This window comes from Patagioenas fasciata, chromosome 13, assembly GCF_037038585.1.
Source record: "Patagioenas fasciata isolate bPatFas1 chromosome 13, bPatFas1.hap1, whole genome shotgun sequence".
Classification (NCBI taxonomy): domain Eukaryota; kingdom Metazoa; phylum Chordata; class Aves; order Columbiformes; family Columbidae; genus Patagioenas; species Patagioenas fasciata.
Window position 1 is genome coordinate 13,586,106 of NC_092532.1, and position 25,365 is coordinate 13,611,470.

The 25,365-nt window shown below is 39.7% G+C and overlaps 4 protein-coding genes across 8 annotated transcripts in view; 1 reads left to right on the plus strand and 3 right to left on the minus strand.

Moving 5' to 3' along the window:
* The window catches only part of DYNLRB2 (dynein light chain roadblock-type 2), a 182,799-nt gene that overhangs the window by 15,553 nt on the left and 141,881 nt on the right, over nt 1-25,365 (minus strand). The window lies entirely within an intron of this gene.
* On the minus strand, nt 889-15,320 carry PRMT7 (protein arginine methyltransferase 7). Of its 2 annotated transcripts, none has more exons than XM_065848143.2 (18): nt 15,228-15,320; nt 14,204-14,377; nt 13,335-13,371; nt 12,730-12,879; nt 11,936-12,044; nt 11,493-11,605; nt 10,225-10,466; nt 9,917-10,094; nt 8,702-8,829; nt 7,961-8,099; nt 7,414-7,497; nt 6,173-6,220; nt 5,735-5,824; nt 4,911-5,072; nt 3,761-3,835; nt 2,891-3,051; nt 1,947-2,043; nt 889-1,384 (listed from the first exon to the last, which is right to left on the minus strand). In XM_065848143.2, exons 2-18 carry the CDS (start codon nt 14,296-14,298, stop codon nt 1,226-1,228), a joined length of 2,067 nt encoding a protein of 688 aa, XP_065704215.1. In that variant the 5' UTR covers nt 14,299-14,377; nt 15,228-15,320; the 3' UTR covers nt 889-1,225. The 2 variants fall into 2 exon arrangements, with proteins under 2 accessions (XP_065704215.1, XP_065704217.1); XM_065848145.2 differs by lacking the exon at nt 15,228-15,320 and adding an exon at nt 15,081-15,196.
* SLC7A6OS (solute carrier family 7 member 6 opposite strand) lies at nt 15,298-21,412 on the plus strand. 2 transcript variants are annotated; one of them, XM_065848650.2, is made up of 5 exons: nt 15,298-15,473; nt 16,712-17,083; nt 18,849-19,049; nt 19,866-19,995; nt 20,463-21,412. In XM_065848650.2, exons 1-5 carry the CDS (start codon nt 15,318-15,320, stop codon nt 20,582-20,584), a joined length of 981 nt encoding a protein of 326 aa, XP_065704722.1. In that variant the 5' UTR covers nt 15,298-15,317; the 3' UTR covers nt 20,585-21,412. The 2 variants fall into 2 exon arrangements, with proteins under 2 accessions (XP_065704722.1, XP_065704723.1); XM_065848651.2 differs by having other exon boundaries at nt 18,852-19,049.
* Nucleotides 22,276-25,365, minus strand: part of SLC7A6 (solute carrier family 7 member 6) — a 28,683-nt gene continuing 25,593 nt past the window's right edge. For all 3 annotated transcript variants that reach the window (XM_065848199.2, XM_065848198.2, XM_071814192.1), the window contains 3 exons: nt 25,067-25,216; nt 24,166-24,349; nt 22,276-22,912 (listed from right to left, as the gene is read on the minus strand). In XM_065848199.2, coding sequence (XP_065704271.1) covers nt 22,818-22,912; nt 24,166-24,349; nt 25,067-25,216 — 429 coding nt within the window. In that variant the 3' untranslated portion in view covers nt 22,276-22,817. The remainder of the gene's footprint in view (nt 22,913-24,165; nt 24,350-25,066; nt 25,217-25,365) is intronic.

Genomic DNA, 25,365 nt, shown 5'->3' on the forward strand with positions numbered 1-25,365 from the left:
CTTTAGGTGCACTGGCCGCTCCTGACTCGTACCCAGTTGCGCAGTGTGCTGTGCACGAGCCTCTAAGAGCCATGAATACAGCAGAGTGGGTTCTTTTCTAGTGAGTACAACAGTGTAGTGTATTTTTCTAGTAGAGAAGAACCAGTGTTCAGTTAATGTGCAGGTTTCTGATGTTCTCCAGTGGCCCTCTACACCGAACTCTGTTCACGCTGGGTACAGTGTTCTTGCCTTTAGAAGAAGAAAAATTTTGTCAAAATCATTTTCTGCCTTTGCTGTTAATTTCTCTAATATGGAGCAGCTGTACTTCTCCTTGGCAGTTTGCGTGTTCATCTTTGCTGTGAGTATGGCAGCAACATGGCCTAACCTGTCAGAACATTATCTGCAATTTTACATAATGATACATGGGTGAAAATTTGTAATCACTTTGCCTTTAGTTCTTTATTTAGGCTCTACCTTTCTTAGCACCCATCCTCTTCAATATTGAGAACTGAAAAAACTCCTTGGGGCAGCCACACCTTTATCTTTCTACAGCACACAATCAAATTGATGCAGTTGTATTTAAAGATGACAAAGTCTCAGCTGAGTGGTGTGCAAAGGGTCGGCACGCAGGATAGTTCAAGATTAGTTTGTTGTGATATTTACCACAGTGGGACCCAGCTTAGTCAAGACTTGCAGCAGCATGAGAATAAATTTATTGTCTCTGTAGCAAAGTATGAACCTGCATAAGGAAACTGGGCCTTAAAAACTGATACATACAGAAAAGATGACAACAGTACCCCTGGGGGATTGGACTAGAAGATCTTTTGAGGTCCCTTCCAATCCCAAACATACTGTGATACTGTGAGGTGGCAAAGCATCTGCTTAAGAAACACCTGATTTCAAAACACCTTTTTAAAATGTATTTCATTTATTATTCATTCTTTTTTCCCCCCCCCAGGTGTTGGTTATGTCCTTGGTCATCTCACGGTCTTTCTGTCTGGTGTCTGGTGGAAAAAAGCCTGAGCATGTAGGACTGAAAGAAGAACTGAGAAGCAGAATTCCCCAAGGAACGTTCCTTAGGTGGCCAGTCTGAGCATCTTCAACTGCACGCCCGCTGCTCCAAGACCAGCTCAATACATTTCAGAATAGTCAGTTTGCTCTCTGAGCACAATAAAAAAAATCCCTCTGCTGTACAAAAAAATACTATATAAGTTTATTATAATTTAGGAACATGAGTTAAAGTATTTTACAATAGCTTAAAATCCATGGCAATCTCTCCTGTCTTTGTGTCAAAATTTATAGCATATTTGACAGCAGTGGGGAATTCTGACAGAGTCTCTGATTCAATAACGGAACTGAAGAAGTAGACAGCTTGCTTGCAGTGGGGATTCCACTCGCAGTTTCCCTACAGGAGAGAGTTAAAAGTGAAAGCAGTCAAAACTCCACCATCTTATTGCCAGACAGTAATAATGCAGTAAGAGTTTTTGTTCCCTGTTCAGCATACAATGATCACACAGTTATCACTTGCATTGCCATCCATTCCGTTATAGGAATGCATAACTTGAAATACCATGTGCTACACTGTAGAGGAAAAAATTGATTTGGTCAAAGAATATTTATATAGAATACTGAAAATATTTATTCCTTCCCTCAAAAATTTTTTCTTTTGTTAAACTAAGAAAATAGATGTGTATGACTAAAATATGATGCTAGTTCAAAGTAGAATTAAGTTCTGAGTTTGGTTCCAAACTATGGGAGCATTTGCATCCAATTCAGACTCTCACATTTAAGGTATATCTCCTGATCCCCCAAAAATATGAACACATGGTTCTAGTAGTTCTGTCTATACAGTGTTCAAACAGTGTAACGAAGAGCACCTACGTAAACCAAGTGGGGCCATCACAGACCCATTCTTCAGCACTGTAATCCCATAGACTTTGGCATAATAAATCAGATTGAAGAAATACCTTTTCATTTGAAATCTGCGTCAGTCCTGTACTAACGGAGGTGCCGGCAGTGAGGTGATATTCCATCCACAGAACGGCTCCGTGGCTCTTGCCTTTCCTGGACAGAGGTGGAGGATCAACACCTGTTACTTTGTGCACCACTCACAGCTCAGTGTTCCTGTCAGAGACCCCCAGCTTCTCCTGCTGCTGAACTGTGAGGAAATACTGACCACACACCACAGCTCAGCTGATCCGGCTGCTCCACCAGGAGCACGGTCACACTGGGGTGGTGCCTGGAAACAACAACTGGTGCAAAGGCACAGAAACCCCACCCAGATGGTTCTGCATTATGTGAAACCTTCAATTTCGTTTCACAGAGAGAAACTTAACGTGTTTGAGTTACATAATCTCTAGATAGTTAAAAATAACTTCCCCCTGATTTTTAATTCCTAACAGCATTTCAAGTTTGAACAGAATTAAGTGCAATCTGTACTTACAGTGAAAAATATCTCAGAAGACATGACAAATATCAAGGCTGTCGGAATTACAGTTAAAAGGAAGAATGGTACACACATTAAAGCTATTAAACAGAACAATCCGGAAAGCTAAATAGGAGCCTTTTCAAGAAGAACTCAGCAACAGGGAACAAACAAATATTAAAAACATCCAAACAATGGTTTATTTTATGTAAATTATAACTCAACCTATTTAAGTTCTAAATCATGGTAACATCTAGAAAAACATTATTTTTTAAAGACAGGCATACTATCTAAGAAAGTACCCTTTCTGTTATACCCTGTTGTGAAGAGGCACAGGAAATGTGTATCACAGTAACTTCCACAACTTCAGGTCACATTATTAAAAACAGTAAAGTTCCCACTAATTAACTGTAATACACAAAGAGCTTTAATATGAGGTAAAGAAATGGACGATAACAAGGTATCTATTGCAATGAGGAAACTCACCGTAACAGATTTACAGAACCCTCTGTGCTGAGGCCCTGGGGCGGGACAGTCTCTCTGAAGTCAAATGTCAAAACTTCCTGGGGGTCAGAGAGTGACTTGCAGGGATATTCCCACAGAGGGTGAGGTTCTGCTTCCTTGGATTCCCTAAAATTCAGAGAATTCTGAAGAAAGAAAATAATAAAACTTTCTGAAAACAATCCAAAGGCAAACAGTCCTCGTTTTCAAGTAATTTTGTGTCCTCAGCCCAGAGTATTTAAGCTTTCGTACTACGTGGATGAACTGCTGTGACCACAGTCCTCAGCAGTGAGACAGAAACAGGCACTTTCAAAATACAATGAATTTAACTTTTCTTCTCCCTTGAGATGAATTCTACTCTAGAACCGCCTGTACTCCTCCACAGTGACTACGAAGGCATCTAACGGGCTAACTCAAATATGGGTATTGACAATACAGCTCTAGAAATGGATATAAATAAATCTTGCCCTTCATATACATTTTTCAGAAGTCAAAAAGCCCTTTTCTCTTTCAAAAGTACCTGCAAGGCCAAGCAAGGGCAGCAGGATTCATCTGTGAACAGCTCCCAGATGATCTGATTTCAAGCTCAGAATAGTATTTTGAGAATGGTATATTTCTTTTTGGAACTAAGTATTTTAAAAACTGCAAAGTACTTGAGGGCCTGACAAATGAGAAGAAACAACCCAAAACCCATGCCCCTAAAGCTACTGTTTTGCAAGAACTAAAGAGCCACCATATTTATGAAAAACTAAACCAACGGTGTTCTGCCTAACGTACACGTTTTTCAACAGTCACTAAATAGGGTGCTAAGCTAAAGTGAGTTTTGTTCTGTTTTGCTGGGACTTGACTTCTTACCTGAATCATGTCATCCATGGTCCGGACATCAAAACCTTCACAGGTGCCGCACGGACTCCGGATTCTCCACAAGTCCTAAAAAGAAAATCAGGATTTTGTTTGGCTTTATTAAAGGAAGTATGTTTAAATAATTGTACCTGTAGATCAGAAATTTGTTAACAAGCCAGATAAAGACTCTTTACTACCTATACATTCCTAAACCACAAGAACCAGAAGATGATAGTGTGATTCTGGGAAAGTATTTTGCAAGTCAGTTAATTCTTTAGCCACTGTTCTCAGCCGCCCTAAACGATCTGCCACGCTTCCTACCACCTCTGTGCAGGGTTTACTTCAGCGCAGCACGGATCTGCCCCCATCAAACCTCCGCTGCCCAGCACAGGTCAGTGCTCCCAGCTACATCAAACATCCTGTAGCGCTCCAAAGATCAGTAAAATCATTTTAGGCACTTCACACTGTGCCCTTGTTGACTTTAGCAATCCACTGGCCAGACAGTAATTCAGTTCAGCTTTTGCCTTTTCTATAACTGCATTAATGGTCTCTTAATAGAACAAGAACGTTCACTAGCTGTGGATATATCAATTCTATTGCCTGTTCATTGTTGCGTATAGCAACCTCAAATGTTCCTGCTTTACAAGACGGCAGCAAGAGCACTGTAAATTTAAATAAATGCTGTTGTAATTTAGGCCAGAATACAGCATGAATTCATTTTTTTCTTAAGATGTGACCCCTGTTATGCTCAAATTCAGAACTGTGCACAGCTCAAGTGGTAAAAAAACTCAATGAGGAATTCTGCCTGGAGTCTTATAAAGCATCACTTCAAACCTGTTATTTTGCAGAATATCTAATTTTGTAAATAACCACATTGCTACATGCTTCAGCAATATCTCTGTAATCTGAAGAAGTATTTTAAAACACCCAGTCGTTTTATTTAAAATGGTAAAACTATTCGAGTTAATTTTCTGATGAGATGGCTTAAACAGCAAAACTCATCTTTAAGATGTCAAATATTCTTTTCTCAGGTGTAAGTGCAAAAAATATCCAAGTGGACAGTACTAAGAGAGATAAACTTGTCATTAGAAAATCCAGTAGGAGTACTCAATTTTAAGTGAATTTCTGTAACTACCTTACGGACAGTTCTAAACATTCTCACCTGAAACTCCACAATCATCATGTGCAGAGATGCAGACTGAGGTAGGACAGTGACATCGCTGGTGAGGTGCCGGCTCACAGCTGTCCGGGCGTACCAGAAATACAGGTTATGCCACGGCAACAAACTTGTAGTAAAAAACGGCTCCCCCACAAGAACAGAAATCTGGGCACAGAAAGATAAAAAGCATTATAAAAAAGAAAACAACTCAATAAGACAAGCTGTTTACATATTCCGTGGTTGAAAATGCAATATAGCAAATGAAGTCATCTAGAGAAAAACTTGTACTTTTCTGTAAGGATTTAATTACTGCACATGCTGTACACAGACATCTTTTTGGGGTTTTAGTTAGCAAATTTTACAAGTAATTTTCCTGCAACAAAGTTTGAGAGCAAATATTGCAGTTTTAAGTTGGAAGGCTTTGTAGTGAGTCATAGAATGTCAAAATTTTTAATTTATGGATGTTAGTACTTCCGAATCCAAACAGACTGCAATCTTCTGAGTGGCCTGAGAAAGAAAAGCTGCAGCCCAGTAGAACACATGCACTTGAGCCAGTTTAACTGCCCTCTCAGCTGGTGTAGATCACGCGGAGGGGCAAGTCATACCCTTACGAAAACAAAGCGAAAACCCTCCCACATTCTTTAGGCTACACCTCATTGAGTTTCAGTGGGACAAGGTCTGAACCACCTACTCATTACACTTGATCTGAACTGGGATATAATGGGATTCATGGTGGTTACAGCAGGTCAGTAGGAAAACAAGATTCATTGTCACCTTCCGCTCCCCACCACCCCACTGCAGTTCAGTATTGGAGAACTGTGACATACCTTCTGGTCTTTCAAATGAGAAGATGTCAGCAACTCAGGACGTGCTTCTATTATTTTAATTTTATCTTCTAGATTATTTGCTTTAAAAAACTGAAAAAAAAAAAAAGTAGTAGCATACCATCTTCATCAAAAGCTACAGTTGAGACTCAAACCCATACCAAAATAGATGGATATCTATCCTTGAGAGGGGAGGTATCTCTGATGGGATCTGTTCCTCCAGGTATCTGCATAAAGTTCTGGACAATTATCAGGAAAAAATAGGAATAACTCTCCCCACCCAACATATCCCACCTCCCACAGCCTTGTCAGACTGTAACATCAAATACGTTCATTAAACTGAATTAATCTCCAAGCAACTGATGCCGGGACAACCAAAGGCTCTGGCCTTAGAAATACCATGAATTAATTTATAGCTTTAGCAGAAAATGGAATACCCACTTTTTGCATGACAGAACAGGACACAGTGGAGTTCTCCAACGTAAACACCTAAATTAAAATATACAACAGTCAACCAGCTTTATACATTTTAATTAAAAGAAAATGTAAACAATGAAGGGACTATTTTGATGCCCTAGTGAACACAGCTCGTAAGAACCATGCATCTGTTCTACAGCCCACTGACGTGTACCTTTTAACAACAAAAACATCTGCAATAACTATAGGGTAAACAACACTGTTTTCACAGCCATAAAGAAAAAACCCAACAGAATGTGAATATTTGTTTTCCATTTTTAAGATGCATATAGCATATTAGCATTTGCTCTAGGCATGTATTATATTTACACTGGAACAAATGCAAGCATGTTGCCACTGTGCTGAACCAGCCTCCAGCAGCACTTACTCCTTGTAAAAACATTGTGTTGGACATGATCTGACTGAATCAGCTGGGAAGAGCTCAGATGTGCAACGCAACATGTCAGCCTTTTGAAATAAAGAGAAAAATTCAAAACCAATGAATAGTTCAGCAATACGGTGCTACAGAGCTAGGAAAATATTACAGAAATCTCTGTGTCTGCCCTGGTTATCTGTAGCAGGACTAGTTGCTATTGAAGACACAAACACAAGGGCCACGGATTGCTGGTTTAACTCAGTGTGTTTGTTGATTTCTGTGAACTGCCTAGCATGTTCCTCTGGTTTATATTACAGTACACATTCCCAGATATTCAGTCCAACTAGAACAGATTTTAGTGAAGAGCCTCATGAGAGAACACATTGAGTCAGTTATACACAGGTGGCTCTGGGCTCTCATTTACACCCAGATTCGGGATCCTTACTGCTCCTATCCTGCTGCTACAGACCTTCCATGTCAACCTAGATAATAACTGTAGTTACGGAATTGGAAAAGAAAAAGAATTGCCCTGCACTTAGGTCAGTAGAAAGAGTTTTTCCAAAAGCACCAAGATACAAGATGGCAAACAGGAATCCGTGGGGAATGAGGAACACCATTTTCATTCGAGGCTACACACTGGCAAAACCAGTAATTATTATCTCCCTAGACTTCAGCTTGATCAGAGATGAACTTCCCCTCCACTTCAACATAATGGGAGCATTTTTCTCACTTGTCGCTGAAGAGGCACTGGAAATAATTAAATAATTGCCTGGAAATGTTGAACTATATCAGAACACTAAAAATACTACGCTAAAACGCAAAGATCAGAAAAACGAAAGGTGTAGGGTACCTGCTGTGCTCCGAGGTGGTGGGCCAGCACCGGCAGCAGGCTGCCGTCACTGACACAAAGGCAAACACTATCTGCTTTCAGAACCTACAGAAAACAAAGTCATTCTTATTCCTGTTCAAGATTTCAAAGTTTTCAATTCTAGACATTTTGGTGGCATTTTTTTCGCACTTTATACACCTCCATATCAAATAAGGACTGGGAGATACAGTGATTAATATTCAGAAATGTTCATATATTTCCTTTGATTTAAGTCAGAAAAAGGTTGCACAAAAATGTATTGAGTGTCTTTATTCAACTACCAACAGTCCTTCTAACAAATACGCAGTGCTGCTGGAAATTCCTATGCAAAAATGGCTGCTTAAGTTTTAAAAAATACCAAAGTTTTCATGACAAAATATAACTTGTATCTGCTGATGTAAATAAAACATACTTGGTGAGCAAAGTCCTTTAGCAAGGAAGAAACAAATTCTATAAATAATTACTGCAAATAAAACAACACACGCATTTATCACAGAAGCTAAAAGCCCTACAGGGAACACGCACTCACTTTCATCAAAGACTTGACGTATTGGCACGTTCGGTCCTGATCATTTAATTGCCCAAAGCGTGGTCTATTCCAAAGCAGATGAGCCTGACATCTACAAACAGGGCTCTCAACACGAACATCTGCTTTATTCTCCTCTTCTCTAGAAAAAATTCAACAAAGTATTAGCTACAGCATCAGTAACGTGTTTTCACAAACAGGTACCTTTACTAGGATTAATGCATATGGATTCCACTGTTACTTGTTCAAATTTACTAGTTCTCCAGGGCCAACTTTCATCTTTTTTTAGAAGACAAACCCAAGAACCTCCAAATTTCCTCACTAACTGTCATGGTTAGGTATTTCAGGCTTTGATCTTTTAGAAAAAAGTTACTTCTTTGGATTCCTAAGTAAAAAAAAAGACACATAATGGAAAGAGAATTCAAATTATTTCACTCCTCCACCTATATGCCAGCTCAGCTGAGGTCTGTTTGAGGATTTCCAGGAACCGACCACGAGTGGTTTTGTTCCTCTGTCACAGAATGCCACCAGGTACACAGCAGGAGCCTGCAGTCCAAACCTCAACTGTGTTTTTTATGCACAGCTTGTTCTTTTTCACCTGTGCATTGCCCATAAAGTGGCTTTTAATAATTTTCTAGTAATTAGGTTCTTATCTTGCTCGTCTACAAAACGGCTCTTCTAAGAACAGCAAATACTTGAGCTTGGAATAAAATATCAACCTTTTTCACATATGTGTATTATTACCTGGCTTTCTGCAGCTTATACCACACGGAGTACTCGTCCCGACAGGCAGTCAGGTACAGCTGCTCACCCTGGAGAACGGGCTCCTCATTGGGAAGAAAATACACGCACTGCATCCAGTGATCTCTCCACTGAAAAGGGTTGACAAAGAAAACTTTCGGAATTAATCCATGAATAATAAATGGCAAGTAAACAAATAGCAGGAAATCAAGTAGTAAGAATGAGCACAACTTTTTGATATACGACTAGCTGAAAGAATCCAGCCTTGCTGATGTGAAACAGATAAGGGCCAGTACCATATACTGAAGACATATATTATATAGATTCGTTACAATGCAATAATCCTGACACCACTGCCTTGCTGACTAGCTAAGCTTGTATTTCAAATGAAAAATCAAAAATACAATTTGCATTTATTAACACAGTTTCGCCTCTATAGTTCACTTATGTTAGAAACCTGTGCTGAATTGCTGACAGTGACCAGTGGTTGGAACCTCTTGCATAAAATTATGTCACTTAGTGTCACTCTGATACAACAGCATGACTATTTTGTATTTCAAAAAGCTATTTTCTGCACTGCAAATATTTCAACCTGATCGGTCATTCTAAGCTGACCAAATGCCCTGAAGCTTGATAGTTTCAAATTTTATTCTCGAACACACTAAGTGCAAACAATCATTTTGTTGCTTCCTTTTGACTAAGTTGATCCTACAAATAAATACATTCATACAAAAAACCACAGGAATCCAATTTAATAGTGACCTCCTGTTCCTCTCAATATCTGGTATCAACCCAGTGTTTTCCCACGCCAGCCTTTTTATGGGACTATAAATATATTACCACAAACTTGTCACTTATTTGCAGATTTAATAGAAGAACTACATAGAAGCAAACCACAGACTAATATTTTGACCAGGGATAGAGATCAGTTAAGGAAAAATATGTGGAAATCTTTATTTCTTTAAAATAAAATAGTCTGGAAGACAGCTTCCGTTTTTAAGATTTACATTAAAGCTTACATCTAAGTTTTACACTAAAGAAAACCTAAAACGGGTGCATACTGAAGTTAACATTTGTTTACTTAGCATCTTCAAATACCTAGAACATTAGCAAAGTTCATGTTTAAGGGACAGCTGCTTAAAACACCCAGTATGGTATTTACTCAGGATAATTACTGGTAGTCATTTGATGATAGTATCCAAAGGCTCAGTATTTTACCTGGAATTCAGAAGTGGATTTTACCCAGTATGGAGCCATGGTGCAGTTTATCGTCCCAGAGGGGTCCATGTCAATATCCCACCAGGAAAGTACAACTTGTGCCGTGCCAGATCTGACAGGCTCCAGCTGCACTCTGTAGCAGGTAGAAGCACTTCTTACTGGCTTACTGAAATCCACACTGCAGAGAAGCACAAAATTGTAAAAAATAAATAGTTCAGCATTCTTCAGAAATTCTCGCTAGCTTCGTAAGCTAAATATACAACTTTCATAAAAGGCATAACTTTTGAAGAAAACAATGCCTGCCTTACCTGAACATTGTCACCACATCACTAAGGGTAGTGAAGTCACTTGAAGGCATCTGGTTCAGCTGGATATCACAAACAGAAGGAACACCTGGACACTTCTCCACTTCTGAAGGGGAGACAATAATTTTTTCACCATCCTCTGCTTCGACACGAACAGGAAACAGTTTGTTCCAGGACCACATTCTTTTGGATTCCACTAACTGGACATAGACTGTTGCCCTGTGAGGCACTGCCTCACATCCCTCCTGAGAGTTCAAAACAAAGGGGAAACACATTCAACTCATTTGACTTATTAACATGCATGAGAATTAAATCAATTGAGATGTGAACCAATTTTTAAAAAAGTTGAACTGGGAGCTTTGGAATCTTAAGCACAAATTATTTCAAAGACTTTCGTAACTTCAGAGTGATTTCTCTTTGTCTATCTGTAACATACGATACAACGAGTAAGAAAAATAATGTCTCAAATATTTATGCAATGACAATTTTGTGTCCATGTTTACAGAGTAGAAAACATGTAAGTTCTAAAAAAACCACCGTGAACTAAGAGCTAACTGTAAAGTCCAATAACAATGTTTTTACAAAAACTACAATTTAGAGTTATACATGGAGAGCGGTAAAAAGTTACGGAGTGCTATTGCCTTTGTATGCAAAACTGGTGAAATGAAACCTAGACACCTAAATGAAGTTTTGCCATCCACATTTTAATTAAATGAAAAAAACAGAAAGGGTAAAAGAGAAAGCCCTAAAACCTACAGATTATATGTCAAAAAAATTTGATTAATTTGATTACAATGTTTAAAGTACTTCCACAGGCAAAAAGCATGCAGACTAGCAAGAGAACCTTAGGAAAAAAAAACCACCAACAATCAATGCCTGGGACAGATGAAGCCCATCAAATTTAGGAGGACAATTTCACTTTTTAAGCCTTCTTGGGGCTTATTTGCCACTGAAACAAAGTACTATGGAAAGCTCCAAATCAGAACTGCATGCCTTTCTGAGAGACATTTGTTAACCAGCAAGTTATTGGTTTCAACACAAAGCAACTAAACGTGATTTCAGAGCCTGTGATGTAAAATATGTACTCCAATAGCTTTGTTCTAGGAATTAATCTAGTAAATTATTCACTGGATAAGAAATTAGCATATCTGGTGGCACATTTACAAAGGATGCAGAAGCTTAAATAAAATATAATCTCTATTTTACTCCAAGAAAAGTCAAAAAGAGCTTTTCTAGGATAAATTTGACAGTCTATCAGTTTTTATTTTTACCTGTACAAGATACTTGTGTGCATGCTCATAGGTTGGTAAGGCTCCTTCTCCTATCAGCTCTGTATCAAATAATTCTGTAACCAGGATGTTTGCACGACATTGCATATCTCCATCTAAAAGACACAATTTAGTATTGTAATATCAAGACGTTATGCATGTCTTTCAAGAAGATGCTATCCTGAAAACATGAGTAATGAAAAAAAACCTTATTCTTGTTACAGAACCTGCTGAAATCTGCAAGTTATCTTCCTTTAGAAGTTTACTATGAAATACAAATGACTACTGAAATATTATTACAACACGTCCTTTTGAAGTAAATTGCCAATGTACTTTCTAGAGAGTAAAGGATTTGCTTGTTTTTATTAAAAAAATAGAAAAATACGTAAATCTCCATGTTTTTGAGGTACTTGCCAATTTTTTTAACCCCAGCCTATTCTTCTCACCTGGGCCAACTGTGACTTCAGTGGAGTGCTTGTTGATCACCTTGATTTTGTCACGAAAACCATTTTTCTCCACTATCTTCACAGCAGCATTAGCCATGGGCTTGAAAACCTATACAGAGAAAGAGTGTAACAAATCAGCTCAACTTTCAAAAAGTCCTGCAAAAATTTTAACATCTTCTGTATCTTTCCCTATATTTGAAGTTCTTTACCCTGAAACAAGACAGCAAGCCTCACTTCACAAGTTCACAGAGCTCCAATGTCTGTGTTACAAACCATCAGCTGTCTCCAAAAGCTACTCCAATTAACATTTATAAGACAAGAATACACATTAAGAATATTTTAGCATTTACATTAAACAAACTTGTTATTTTTAAAAATGAAGGTATATTTGCATCAAGAGAGGCCCCAAAACATGTACATGTGCTCAAGCTATAAAACAAATAGATACATAAAACTGAAACAGTCAAGTATGTAAAAAATCTGCTTTTATTAACAACATAACTGTGAAGAAAATTTTTATTTCATTTAGAACAAATAATAGAGAAAGTATATAGCCTGAAAACAGCACAACAATGAAGAGTGTGTTGAAAGGGCTTAACATCATATCCAGTTTTTAAACTCAAAAATTTTAAATATTCTACTCAGCCACAAAACTTGCACTTCAGAAACCACAATATAAAATAGCAAATGCATGCACAGCACTGATCATTCAGACAGAACAACTGCACTACATCTCTAAAAAGAGGTTATGAACATGCATGAAAAAGTATGTGCAACCAGCAGCACAGGCTGACCTCAATGGCGTAGCAGAAATCGGCACCCGCTGCAGCTGCCATCATGGACAGGAGTCCTGTGCCCGTCCCGATGTCCAGAACAATTGCCTTCTCACCTCTCTCTTTTACTCTGCTCACTGCAGCACGAATACCTTGGTAATACTTTGTGTTCTGTGGAGAGGGAAAAATAAAACAAACAAAAACATCAGCGACCTTCCATCTATTTATACTTTCAACTTTTGTGCAGAAATCTTGCATTCTCAGACTGGGATTTATCGTTAGAAGAAAGACTGCAGACATTCTTTATGCTATAGTGATACCAAAGCAAGTGGTTTTGGAGGGATCCATTTAAAGCCCAACCATTTTCATCACAGTATTCACTCATCATTGATCAATTAGCTATTTACAGTGCATGCATAATTTACAAATGCAATATATTTTCTAGAGCACTATAGTCAGATGTAAGAAAGCATCTGTTCATCTAAGAGCATGTCTGGTACCTTAAAGGGTACAAATTTGAACATTTCTTCTTTCAGAAAAACCTGTATAATCATGCAGTGACAGCTATTCTAGAGAAAGGCAGTCAGTGTTTTCTCACCATTCAAGTTTCTTCCTTCTATACTTACTCTGTCTTTATCATGAAGCATGTCTGCATAACGTGATCTACAATAAAAAAAAATCCAGTCAAAATACCACATACTGCAAAGCACTACAAAGCTATTAGATCTCTTTGCTGTTATAATCTGCATAATCTCTTTTCTGTTATTAAGGCAACTGGTCCCCATGGCCCACAAATGCACAGATAAATGACATGTTCTTTGAGGATTTGAACTGTTTCCCAGAGTAATTTCAGTGATCTGGTCATCAGCATATAAATGAACTAATTAACCACTGATATATATCCTTTCTTCAGCAATGGAACCAATACACAGACCTATGGACAAACAGTTGTGAAGTAACAGCTGAGGCAGACTGAGGTTCATACAGAGCAACGCACAGCAATGAAAGCTTAATACTGCTCTATCATCTGCTATCAAGATTTAAATTCCTTTGATCCCCATTTCTTCATGGGTTGCACTACTTAAAAATACCCCAAAATCTAACCTTCCAAATTTCTCTGGTTGTTACATTAAGCTCTTAAAAAGCTACTACAGGAACAGACAATTGGCAACTGTTTGTCATGCTGGGGATTTAAAATGAATTTAGACAATGTATTTTGCAACAACTCAGCCACAGTCAGCATTAAGATAAGCACCTCAAAAAACGTTTAAAAAATTCAGAAGGAAATGCCTTGGAAAATACTTTAAAAAATTCTTCATTTGCAGTATTGCCCTGTACAGCACAGGACACTGTAACACTTAGACTGTCCTACAGTCTGCTCATCTCATGCCCTTGGATTTTCTACAGAGATAAACCCCAAACTGTCATGAAAACAAACTTAGTTTGCTCTTTTCTGCAGCTTTAGTGGAACAACAAGCTATTTTTTCCAGCATACCTTGCAATTTCCTGATGGTAGTCATAGTTCTCATCCTCTTCTACCCACTCCATTGCACCGGTCGTTGGATTAGCTCTTCCACAAAAGGTCTTCATGATCAATCTCAGTTTGTGTTATTTAGGTATTATGTGTGGCTTTGCTGCTTTGGTCTCACTATAATACCCAAAATACTGGCTATGGAAAACAAAACAAAACAACAAACAAACACCACAAGTGAAAACTAAAGACATTACTCAGCTATGGATATGTATACATACTCTCCCTATTACCAATTTGATGACCTCGAGGATCTTTTCCAACCAAAGTGATTCTATGATCTGCCTCAGCCAGAAGCACTGGTCACTGCCTTGTACTTTTTCTATAAGAATCTTTAAGAATCATAGAATTGTTTCAGTTGGAAGAGACCCTCAAGATCATCGAGTCCAACCATAATCCAACTCCAGCACTAACCCAGGTCCCTAAGAACCTTGTCTAAACGCCTTTTAAACCCCTCCAGGGATGGTGACTCCATCACATCCCTGAGCAGCCCGTTCCAATGTCTGACAACCCTTTCTATGAAGAAATTTTCCCTAATATCCAATCTGAACCTCCTCTGGTGCAACTTCAGGCTCAAACCTGTCACCCAGCCCTGCTTAGGAACCCAGCCCAGGGAAAAAAAGGTCACCAGTGAGTTCTCAAGGAACAGCCCCTGTTCCCAGGCGATGCTCTCGGAGTCCCCACACCCCGAGGAAGGCCCCGCAATCCCCAGGCAGCGGCAGGGCGGCCTCTCCGGCGTGAACGGGCCGCGGTGGGAGCCCGAGGCCGGAGCAAAGCGGCTGCTCAGCCAGGGAACAGCCCGGCCGCGACAGGCGCTGCCTCAGCCCGGACCTTCCCCCACCTCAGGAACGGGCTGCGACGGCAGACAGCGAAAACGTTCTTCACGATCCCCTGCCCGCAACCAGCGCGGCAGCCCGGGGAAGCCGCAGCCTCATCTCCCATCCCCGGCAGCACCCCCACAGCGCCCAACATGACGGCCTCCACCTACCCCACAGCGCTGCCCGCCACCTTCCCGGCGTGCCCCGCGCGGCGGAGCGGGAAGATCCGCCCCCGCCCTTCCCGGCGTGCCCCGGGCGCCATGGAGCAGGCGGCCGTGCTGCGCGTCAGGCGGAAGCGCGGCGGGCCCGAGCCGGCCGAGGCGCTGCTGCTCGCCTGCAAGCGGCTGCGCACGGACAGCGGCGCCCAGCCCGTGGAGAGGAACCTCTTCAAGCTGGTGGCGACCGTGTCCTCCAAGGTACCGCGGCCCTGGCGGTGCGGGCCGAGGCCGTGTCTCAGGCGGGCGGGGGAGGTTTGATCCCTGTTGCAGTGCTGAGGGGTCTGTTGGAAGCAGCAGCTTTCCCCGGGTTTACAGGATCCCTTTCGGGATCTCTTGTGGGTGCGAAGTTCTTGCCAGTAGGCTGGAGAACGGCGGGTCGATGCGAAGCGCGGCCTCTTGTCACTGCCGGCTGTTTGCGCAGCAGTGAACCTGTGAGAACAGGCCGGTAATCGCACAGTGTCAGAGATTGGAAGGGACCCCGAAAGCTCATCCAGGTCAATCCCCCCACCGGAGCAGGAACACCCAGCTGAGGTTCCACAGGAAGGTGTCCAGGCGGGTTTGAATGTCTGCAGAGAAGGAGACTCCACAGCCTCCCTGGGCAGCCTGGGCCAGGCTCTGCCACCCTCACCAGGAAGACATTTCTTCTCATATTTAAGTGGAACCTCCTGTGTTCCAGTTTGTACCCATTGCCCCTTGTCCTGTCATTGGGTGTCACTGAGAAGAGCCTGGCTCCATCCTCCTGACACTCACCGTTTACATATTGATAACCATAAATGAGGTCACCCCTCAGTCTCCTCCAAGCTAAAGAGCCCAGCTCCCTCAGCCTTTCCTCATAAGAGAGATGCTCCACTCCATCATCTTTGTTGAATGTTGTTAAGGAAGGAACATAGCGCAGAGTGACCATCGTGACAAGCTGTGTTCAGCACTGACTTTTATACCCTTATAGACTGTTCTTCACGTACAGACTACAGAATGGTCAATACGTGAAGCCTGAATTTCTGCTGGTTTTGGTGCTGAAGCTCAGCCCTGTGAGGTTAACAACATTCATTCGCTGTGCAACCTTTTATGTTGGATAAAACTGACCTTTCTTGGGAACTGCTCTTTATAGGAGGCTGTAAAGGATATTGTGCCTTAAATTTAGGACCATCAGTTTTCCAAAGGCACGTGTTTTTCTTTGGAGAGTTATTCTGTATCACAAAATATATTATTTAAAATTGAAACAGTTTTACTGTTTACAAATACCTTTTTTCTTTATAGCAAGAGAATATTATGATGGTTGTGTTGCTTAAAGCAGTAGTAGAAGTTACTTGAATGTCGTTAGGAATATTGGTACTCCATTCCTCAAAAGGAAGCACCAGTAAAAGCAGTTACTAATCACTTCTAGAAAGGAGTATGACTTACTATGTTATTATATTCCTTCTCTTTTTTCTATCCAGAATGAACCAGTTCAGAAATACGTTCAAGAAGTGATCACTCGAGACAAAGCGGCTCAAAGTCTGCGACCCTCTTTAGGAAGCACTCAGCGAATCATTCAGGAACTTCGTTCTTCCAAGCAAGTGAAAAGGAAGGAAAACCGTTATCGTGTTGTAGCCAGCCATCGACCGAACTGCACTGAAACAGCTGCACCTGTTTTAAATGGTGAGGCTTCAGTTGATCGTGCCACGTCTGATGCTGAGGAAGATGCATCACGAGAGGAGAGCGGTGCTGCGGATAAGGGGTCGGACTGCTGTGGGAAATTCCAGTTGTTTGATATTGAACAAGAAGAGGAGGTGGCGGGAGATGCCAGCGTAACTGCTGCAAACCCACAGGTCAGCAAACAAATTTAGTGTACTCAAAGTACTTTGGTATCATTGTTGACTGTTAGATGTGGACTGACTGCTGTCAAAGGTTTTCTTTGCATTGTAAGTATTCCACTATTTAATAGGAGCTTTAGCTAGGTATTTACAAGTTGGAATATTGGACAGGGAGCAGCTTTCATGAGGATCCTTAAGTGCACTTATGTTGTTGGGACAGACAGCCATGTGGAGTTGGATGCTACAGGAAGGGCTTGTACCGCCCTGGTTTTTCTGTACCCAGTTCTGATGTATAAATCCTCACATTCATCTGTCCTGTGGATCTCTGAGATTTTTGTGCTCTTTTTATTAACTTCTTCTCTACCTAGAAAAGAAAAAATCTAACTCATTAATCCACCCAGATGCGTTGGAATGTCACTTGTAGCCAAGATTCACTACCAATACTTTTGAGCCTTCCATTCTCAGAATTCCAATATATAGTTTTATTGTATATTTTAGCAGTACTCCAGGTGTCTGACAGGCTGCTTAAGCCCCTACATTATGTTTTCCGTGGTATTATGAGTTAAACTTATGTTTGCAGTTGGAAGAATATCTGCTCAATGTCTAGGATGGTTTTAAGCATGAAGAAGCTCACCCTTCTGTGCAGGATTGCCCTGCAGACAGAGTCTTAGGAAGATTTTGTATTAAAGAGACTCGTCACCATATGGAAAAGACAGTAATAGAGCTATATATGCTTTGTTTAGTAATTCAATCAATGTGTGTAAGTACACGTGGATGCTTTACTTATGCAGCACATCACAGCTCTGAGGAAAACTTAACATGCTTAACATTAATGAAGATGCTTGGGTGAGAGCTGCCATCCTTCAGAGTTTCTTACAGGTTATTTCAGGGCTTTGCCATCAAACTTTAGTATGAACTCTTGCTTTCTAATAAGGAAGTAGCTGAGAGATTTGAGATCTGTTCGTTAGCTGTTATTTATCACTGCTGATTAGAAAAACAGAAATGAAACTGAGGTAGCATGAGACTTTTCCTCTTTTAGAGCTAGCAGTAAGTGTTGAAAGCAAGAAGTAAGCTTTCTTTTTTAGTCTGTAAGTGTTTATAAGTGAGTAAAAGGCTGGTGTGTAGCTGTATAAAAAATAATTCCTCAGAATGATTTAAGTAGTTCAGGAGACACCACTGTGGGTTGGACACGATATTCTGAAAAGCTCTAGCAGTGAAAAATATGAAGGCCTACACAGGCAAGTTTTTGCTGCAAGTGCAGGTCAGTAAAGTAAATACATTGCAAATAATCTATTAGGAAGGAGAAAGCATGAAGAAATTTCTTTTGTGTTAATGTTGAAGTGAGAAAATAATACTGTAATCTGCTTGCATGTTACCCGTGCTACTATACACACATCTTTCCTGCAGTGTGGCAAGTGTAATGCTCTACGAAGCACAGGCTGTCCTAAAACTTGTGTTTTCAACCAACATGTCATCAGAAATATTTGAACGGTTCTATGGGATTAGTCACATCTCTTCCAATAGTTTCTAATGAACTTGTCTCTGAAGTTTTGTCCTATTATCTGAAACAAGGTGTGAGTGGCTGCACTACATTAATTAGAAAATTCTTCGGTGTCCTTCTGTTCTAGGTTGCTATTGTTCCAAATATTGGCATTCCAATGGGAACGTGTTTTAGTCTAAGGTTTCAGAATATTATTCTTAGGGAGCTCTTGGCTGTAACTAAGTCTTTGTGTGCATGGCTTCAGTGGAAATACACTTTTTTTAATTTATTTTTTGTCAGCAGAAGACCAATCCAGATGTAATTCTTTGCAATGCAGTAGAGATGATCCGTGAGCGTTTAAATATTTCTGAAGATGGTAAAAAAGAACACCCTGAGAAAGAAGATGAGTATGTTTATGACATCTATTATATGGAAACATCAACTCTGGGTTGGATCCAAAATATCCTTTCTGTACAGCCCTACAGGGAAGAATATGAACTGGTAAGCATGTGGGAAACTGGATCTTTCTTAAGTAGAAACGTCACAAATAAACAGACTTAGAGTGCTATCATTAAGAGCTGCCATGAGAAGAAAGATCCTTTGAGATACTGCATGTATGCTCAAGTGAGTTCTGTGGGGGGCTTTTCGTAGCTGCTAATTCTGTGTTCCTCCAGGTTACTGTTGAATCAAGCAAATTATGACCCTGAAAACTGAAGAGATAGTGCTCATGTAGTCAGAAGAATTTGTCTGGCTTCAAGTTGCTAAATTTTGGCACACAAATGTAAACTTAATTCATGTCTCATTAATATGTAGTTGAAAATGCCGTTGGGTAAAAAAAAAAAAGGAGCAAGGGGACACACACAACTTTTATAGTATTTGAGGACTTGACTTATGATATTTTCCTGTAATAGAATTGTCCTTCAGTGACTGTGGAGTTGGGAAGTTAAATGTATGCTTCAGTCTTTCATTGTATAGATACTGTGGTCAATGGATTTGCATATCAGGAACCTGAAGCTGCTTTTTCTTTGATCTATTACGCTACTGCTGAAGTAAGGTTAGACATCAGTCTTGGCATTTAAAGGCCAAACTGGAAGGTGACTTAACTGATTTCTCACCTAAAACAGATTGCTGTGCTGTGGTGAATATACTGACAACAAAATTTTTTCTACAATGTGCTTTGTGCAGCTGTTGAATAACTTATGCTTGTGGTAGTATCTCTTGGCTCTTCATGATCTGTATGGTATTGTATAGGTGGATGATAAACTGCTTAATGCCAAGAGTCTGTATTTATAGTGAATGTTTTGTGTTGACATGCAGGTAGATGATGATCATGTTCCAGGGGAAATATATGAAGACGAAGATGATGAAAATGATGAAAATAACTGGCGTAATGATTATCCTGATGAAGATGAATTCTTACCTGATGAAGATGGTGATGAAGAAAGAGGTATGCCTGTCATAAATATTGTTTGCATTCATACAGATCTCATCCATTTTACATGCCATCTCTATAAAAAGCAACTAACTGAGCACTGCTGGGTTAGTGTTCTGGTTTTATAATGGGTTAAACCTGCTTAGAGAAGGATCATCTTTCTTGGAACTACAAGGGACCCTGGTGTCTTTGCAAAGTCAAAATTAAGAACTCCATCTCAGGCTGCTGCACTTGCAAAAGATTGCTTGCTTTGAGAAGGAATACTTGACTTTTTCTACATGCTTGTGAAACACTGTCTTTTCTTTCTTAACTCCCCATCCCAGTGCACTCCATGCACAATTCAAATTTCATCTAATACAGAAGCTGTTCACATGTTGTATTTGTTAATGTGAGTTACTCAAGAAGCTTACAATAGTCTGGTTAACCTATTTGTTTAAATAAAAGGAAGGGATAATCTGAAAGTGTTGATGCTCTTCCTTTAGATTCTGAAGAGAGCTTCAGTGATGAGGACCAATGTTACAGGAGAAGAACATGGAATAAATACCGAGAGGATATTATACGGGAATTTGGATACGATGAGATGCAGGATTTGGATTCTGACTAACAGCCCTTTTTTTGAAGGTGAAAAGCCTACTGAAGATGAAATTCTACAGTAGCAGTAGAACAGAAAATCCAGATGGCTGCTGATAGCTGTTCATAAGAATGTTGAACTAAAGAAAAACCTGGAAAACCACTTTCCAGTAAAAGTTATGCTCATTAGGACAGCAGGAAACCAATATTTACATGGATGAGCTTTAAGCTAAATTTTTGCCTGTCTGGCCTTTTGCAACTGTTCTGCCTAACGCTTCCTGACTAGGGTTGTGTATTAGATACTAGATTTGGATTCCAGTAAAAGCTAAAACCTTTTACTATCTGAGCAGCCAACTTAGCTGGTCAAAATTCAACAGAGGTGTATGAATATGCCACTTGACAATACAAATTCCCATTCCAAGCAAAAGATACTATATGCTTTAAAGTAGATTTTTCTGCCCATTCTGTAATGCTGAGGTTCTGAAGGTTTTGTTTGGTTTGGGTTTTTTTTAAAGCTGCATACCCAAGCATTTTTATCTGTACTGACAATACCTCCACCTTATATATGGTACATATGGCAGCACTGTTGGCAGCAGCCCTTTTCATCATGACTGATGTGTCAGGTTTCACAAGATCAACATGTCTACCATGATGGCAAGTGGAAGTCCTGGAAAAAGGCATTCTGTCCTAGTGCTTTCTACTGTATTTATTCCTAAGTTTAAAGTTACCTTCTTTACAAGTGTTTGAGCATATGAAATGCCTTGATTTTTCAGTTTTATTCATGGCTCTCTCTCCAGTAATTTTACTGTTGGAGTAGAACAATATATGTGCATTTACATTATAAATAAAGAATTTTTGACTACGTTTTCTTTACTCATTTAAAGATTATAGGAGTTGCTATGGCTGAAGCCATGTCAGCGTTTTAAATTGCTCTAAAGATGAATACAAGTTAATCATCTTACCTGTTTAGACACACAAAGGATTTTGGCACTCTCCTACTTCAGTCGGTAAAAATGAGCTAACAGGATGTTAGATCTACATCAGTCGTGAGCTGTAGGTTGCAGCAGTGACTTTAGGTTAATTAGTTCCAGCTGGTGATGTCAAGGTAGTGAAGTCAAAATATTTTTCCTTGCTTTCACAGAAAGGTTAATATGGCTATTATTTACCTATGCCACAACCCTGGCCTGTTAAAGCTATGCTGCCCACTAGACAAATGTCTCAACTTTAGACTGAATTCAGTCTAATCATATGCAAGATTTAAAAGCTGTGTTATAATAGCTACATGCTAGTTTTCATTAAATACTGAAAAGACTCTACATGTTTACGTGCCACCTCTGCACAAGTTCCTCAGCTAGAACTTAACTATCTTAAAGGTAGCCCAAGACTCCATTTTATGTTAGTCTTCACCATTTGCCATTTTCTGTAGGGTTTTTTTTTAAGATAACCGTGGTCAGGGAGTCAGTACAAGAATCAATATATTCTCACTGTTATTCAAGTGGCTGATGCAAATGTGGTGCACCATTTGAAGTGTGCATTTGCTTCAGTCATATTCTTGTGACTGCAAGATTTAGTTCAACAAAGATGCACATGTGGACAAAAGAATCATCAAATGTTAATCAAAGCTTTAGCACCAAGGTGCTTTGTTGATTAAACCCTTGCAACCACATTTCCACACAGCCTATGGAATAAAATACTGATCTTTAAGGGAGAAAGGCTGATTCAGTCTTTAAATAATACAGCACAACTTTATTCATTTTTCTGCTAATAATGACAAATCAGGTAGTTTGTTGTGACCAGTTGTCTTCTGGGATAAGAACTGAGATAGCACTGCAAATCACTTCATGCAAACATCCATCAGAATTAAGCTGGAAATGCCTTTTGGTCTTTTGAGTCAAAGTGGTTTTCTTACTAACTTAAAAATGCATTACTTCACTGCCTGGTTCTGCAGAAATCTGATTTGATCCATTAGCTCTTACCATTTTAATACCAATTCTGAAGAAGGAACAGTATTGACACAGAGCTTGTGTGCCTGAAATGAGTATGTAATCATGATCCAATAAAACCATACCCTGAAAACATGCCACAGTTTAGGAGGGTGACACAAGGGCACAACTTATGTAGGAATCCAACTGCAAGTAAGTACATTTTCGGTGTTTCTGAAAGACCACTGGAAGCAGTTTTGCTGGTTTTTTCCAGTTCCTTCTCTTCCCTTTTGTTGTCATAACTGCTTTATCCTCCCTCCTGTTTCTTGTACCGGCTTTGAAATTTTAGTTGGATTTGATTTCTGACTTCTTTTTCTCAGTTGTATCCATCTCTGTTAAAACACAGGAACAGAGCAGCTGCATGTTTTGTGTGACTGTACCTGCAGAGACAATAGGAGATAAATCAGAAGAATAACCACCTATCTCAGTACTAATTACACAACATGCATCTGACTAATGAAAGTTAGTTGTCAAGAATGCTGCCTCGCTTCTCTAAGGGAAACAAATGATAAATAAAAGAAGTGTCTTCCACTCCATTTTTTTTTTAAACAGATGTTTAAAACTCTTCTGTTGATATCCTAGGGTGTTTTTCTTCTTAGGCACCCCACCAAGTAACCAAAGTAAAATATTTTTTTCTCTATAACGAAGAGTGTAAAATTGGTAGGAAAAAAATAGAACAAGATGTTCAAATAGCACACAGGAAAGTGACAAGATCACTGAGTATTTACTCGCTGACTAGCTACTGCAGCACCACATCCTGTTGCATTCTAAGATTATGCTATAAAACATCCTTTCCACATCCCTCATCATGGTTTTCTCACATAGTAACAACAACAACAGTGCACTGCTGGAGATAAATGTATAATTTAACTGCAGCAATGCAGCAGAAAGCAAAATGCCATCTGTGACTGATATAAAATCTACCCATCTTCAAACAACTGATTCAGTAAAGCAAGGCAGCTTGCATTACAAACACTGCCCAGCCCTTTTACAGTCATCAGCCTTGCTTACGAAAATTACTTTCATGTGCTCGATTACAGAGAAATGTATAAAAACTGAGGACAAACTCTGTAGAAAGTGGCTGTTTTTCAAACATACAGTAAATAAGATCTGAGGTGAAAACTTATCAGTATACCCCTCTACTGGGCCTGGCTGGGATGCAGTTAACATTCTTCAGAGCAGCCCATGTGATGTTATGTTTTGGATAACATCAAACTCAACTCAAACTAGGCAAAGGGCTATTCCATGCCATATAATGTCATGCTCAGCATTAAAAACAAGTAGAGGAAGAAGCGTGTGCATGTGCTGGGTGTCTTCCAAGGCAGTCGTTGCTTGGAGACTGGCTGCGCATGAGTCTGCTTGTGGGAGGTGGTAAGTGGTTGTCTTTGCAGCAGTAGGGTTGGGTTTTTTTTCCGCTTATTTCTTTCACTTACTAAACTGTCTTTATCTTGACCAACAACTTTTCTCACCCTTGTTCTTCCTGTTCTCTCCCCATCCTGTTGGGGGGCTGGTGATCAAGCAGCTCTGTGGGTCCTTAGCTGCTGGCTGCGGACCACAACCCTTTTCATCAACAAACTCAGATTCACTTATTTCCCTGTTTCCTAACAACACCTACACCTACAAAGAAACTTACGTAAAATCTTGTTGATAAACTGAGGTCTCTTTGATGCAGGTAAATAGACTCCCAAGAAAAAGACTGGAATTCCAGATAAAGCAATGGCAATTCCAATCAAGGAATTTATGGTGTCGCTATATAGTGGCACTACCACCAGAAACACCGTGCATATACAGAATATTATCGGGAAAGCCACACTCAGCTGCAAACAGAACAAACACAACAGAATGTTACTAAAATATTCATTGTCTATGGTTACAAACATTTTGGTGAAAATTACAGACTTTTCCTTCCCAACCTCACTTTAGCAAATTACCTGCTCTTCCTCTTATACTTCTGGCTATTTGGAACCATAAGCAAATTGCAGAATTATTCTTGAATAGAGCTGCTGCTAAAAATTGCAAAAACAATCAAGTATGGTCAGTCTGCTGTGCTGAAAGAAACTGTACAACAGCATGAAGTGTTTCCAGACAAATCCAATAAAACTCAGGAAACAAGAATTACTTTTTCGTGCAGACTATCAACTTAGAAGTATGAAAGGTGCTAAAAGGACCAGATACTGAACTGAAACAATATTAGAGCTAAATGTGGTCCACATTAACAGTATTAATTAAGCATTCCTAATTAGAGTTTCAAATCCAAGAAAAAAGGCAAACGGGTATGTTAGCCTATTGAGACATTCTCCAGTTGACAGAAGGGACACTGATTGAACTAACGAACAATAAATGAGTGCATGCTATGATAACAATCACTGCTTCTTACCTAGCAGGCATGCTAGCTCTCATGGTACAATATAAAACGGAAGCCTGATCAACTTGTAACCTTGAGATGTAACATGTATGGTCCAGATTTTAGACAGTAATTTTAAATTATGTGGAAGAGAGGGATTTTAAACAATTCTGTAGTAAGTAAATATTACCTTAAGAGGCCTGGGTCGATCTGGTTCCTTCCAACGTAGATATAATTGCCCGGCAATAGACAGACCAACAAAAAACCAGTAACTGAAACTGAAGTAATTAATAAGCTTGAAGACATCTTCCACAGCCAGGTAAATAAGGGTCATAGCACACTGTCAGAAAAGAACAAGAGTGAGAGGAACAAAATAATTTTGAAACTTATTGTTTATGCTGCTTTTCGTCTTAAAGTAACACCTTATACTCCTTGGTGTTTGGCATGATTTTATTCCTCCAAAGTCACACTCTCAGAACTATCACCTCA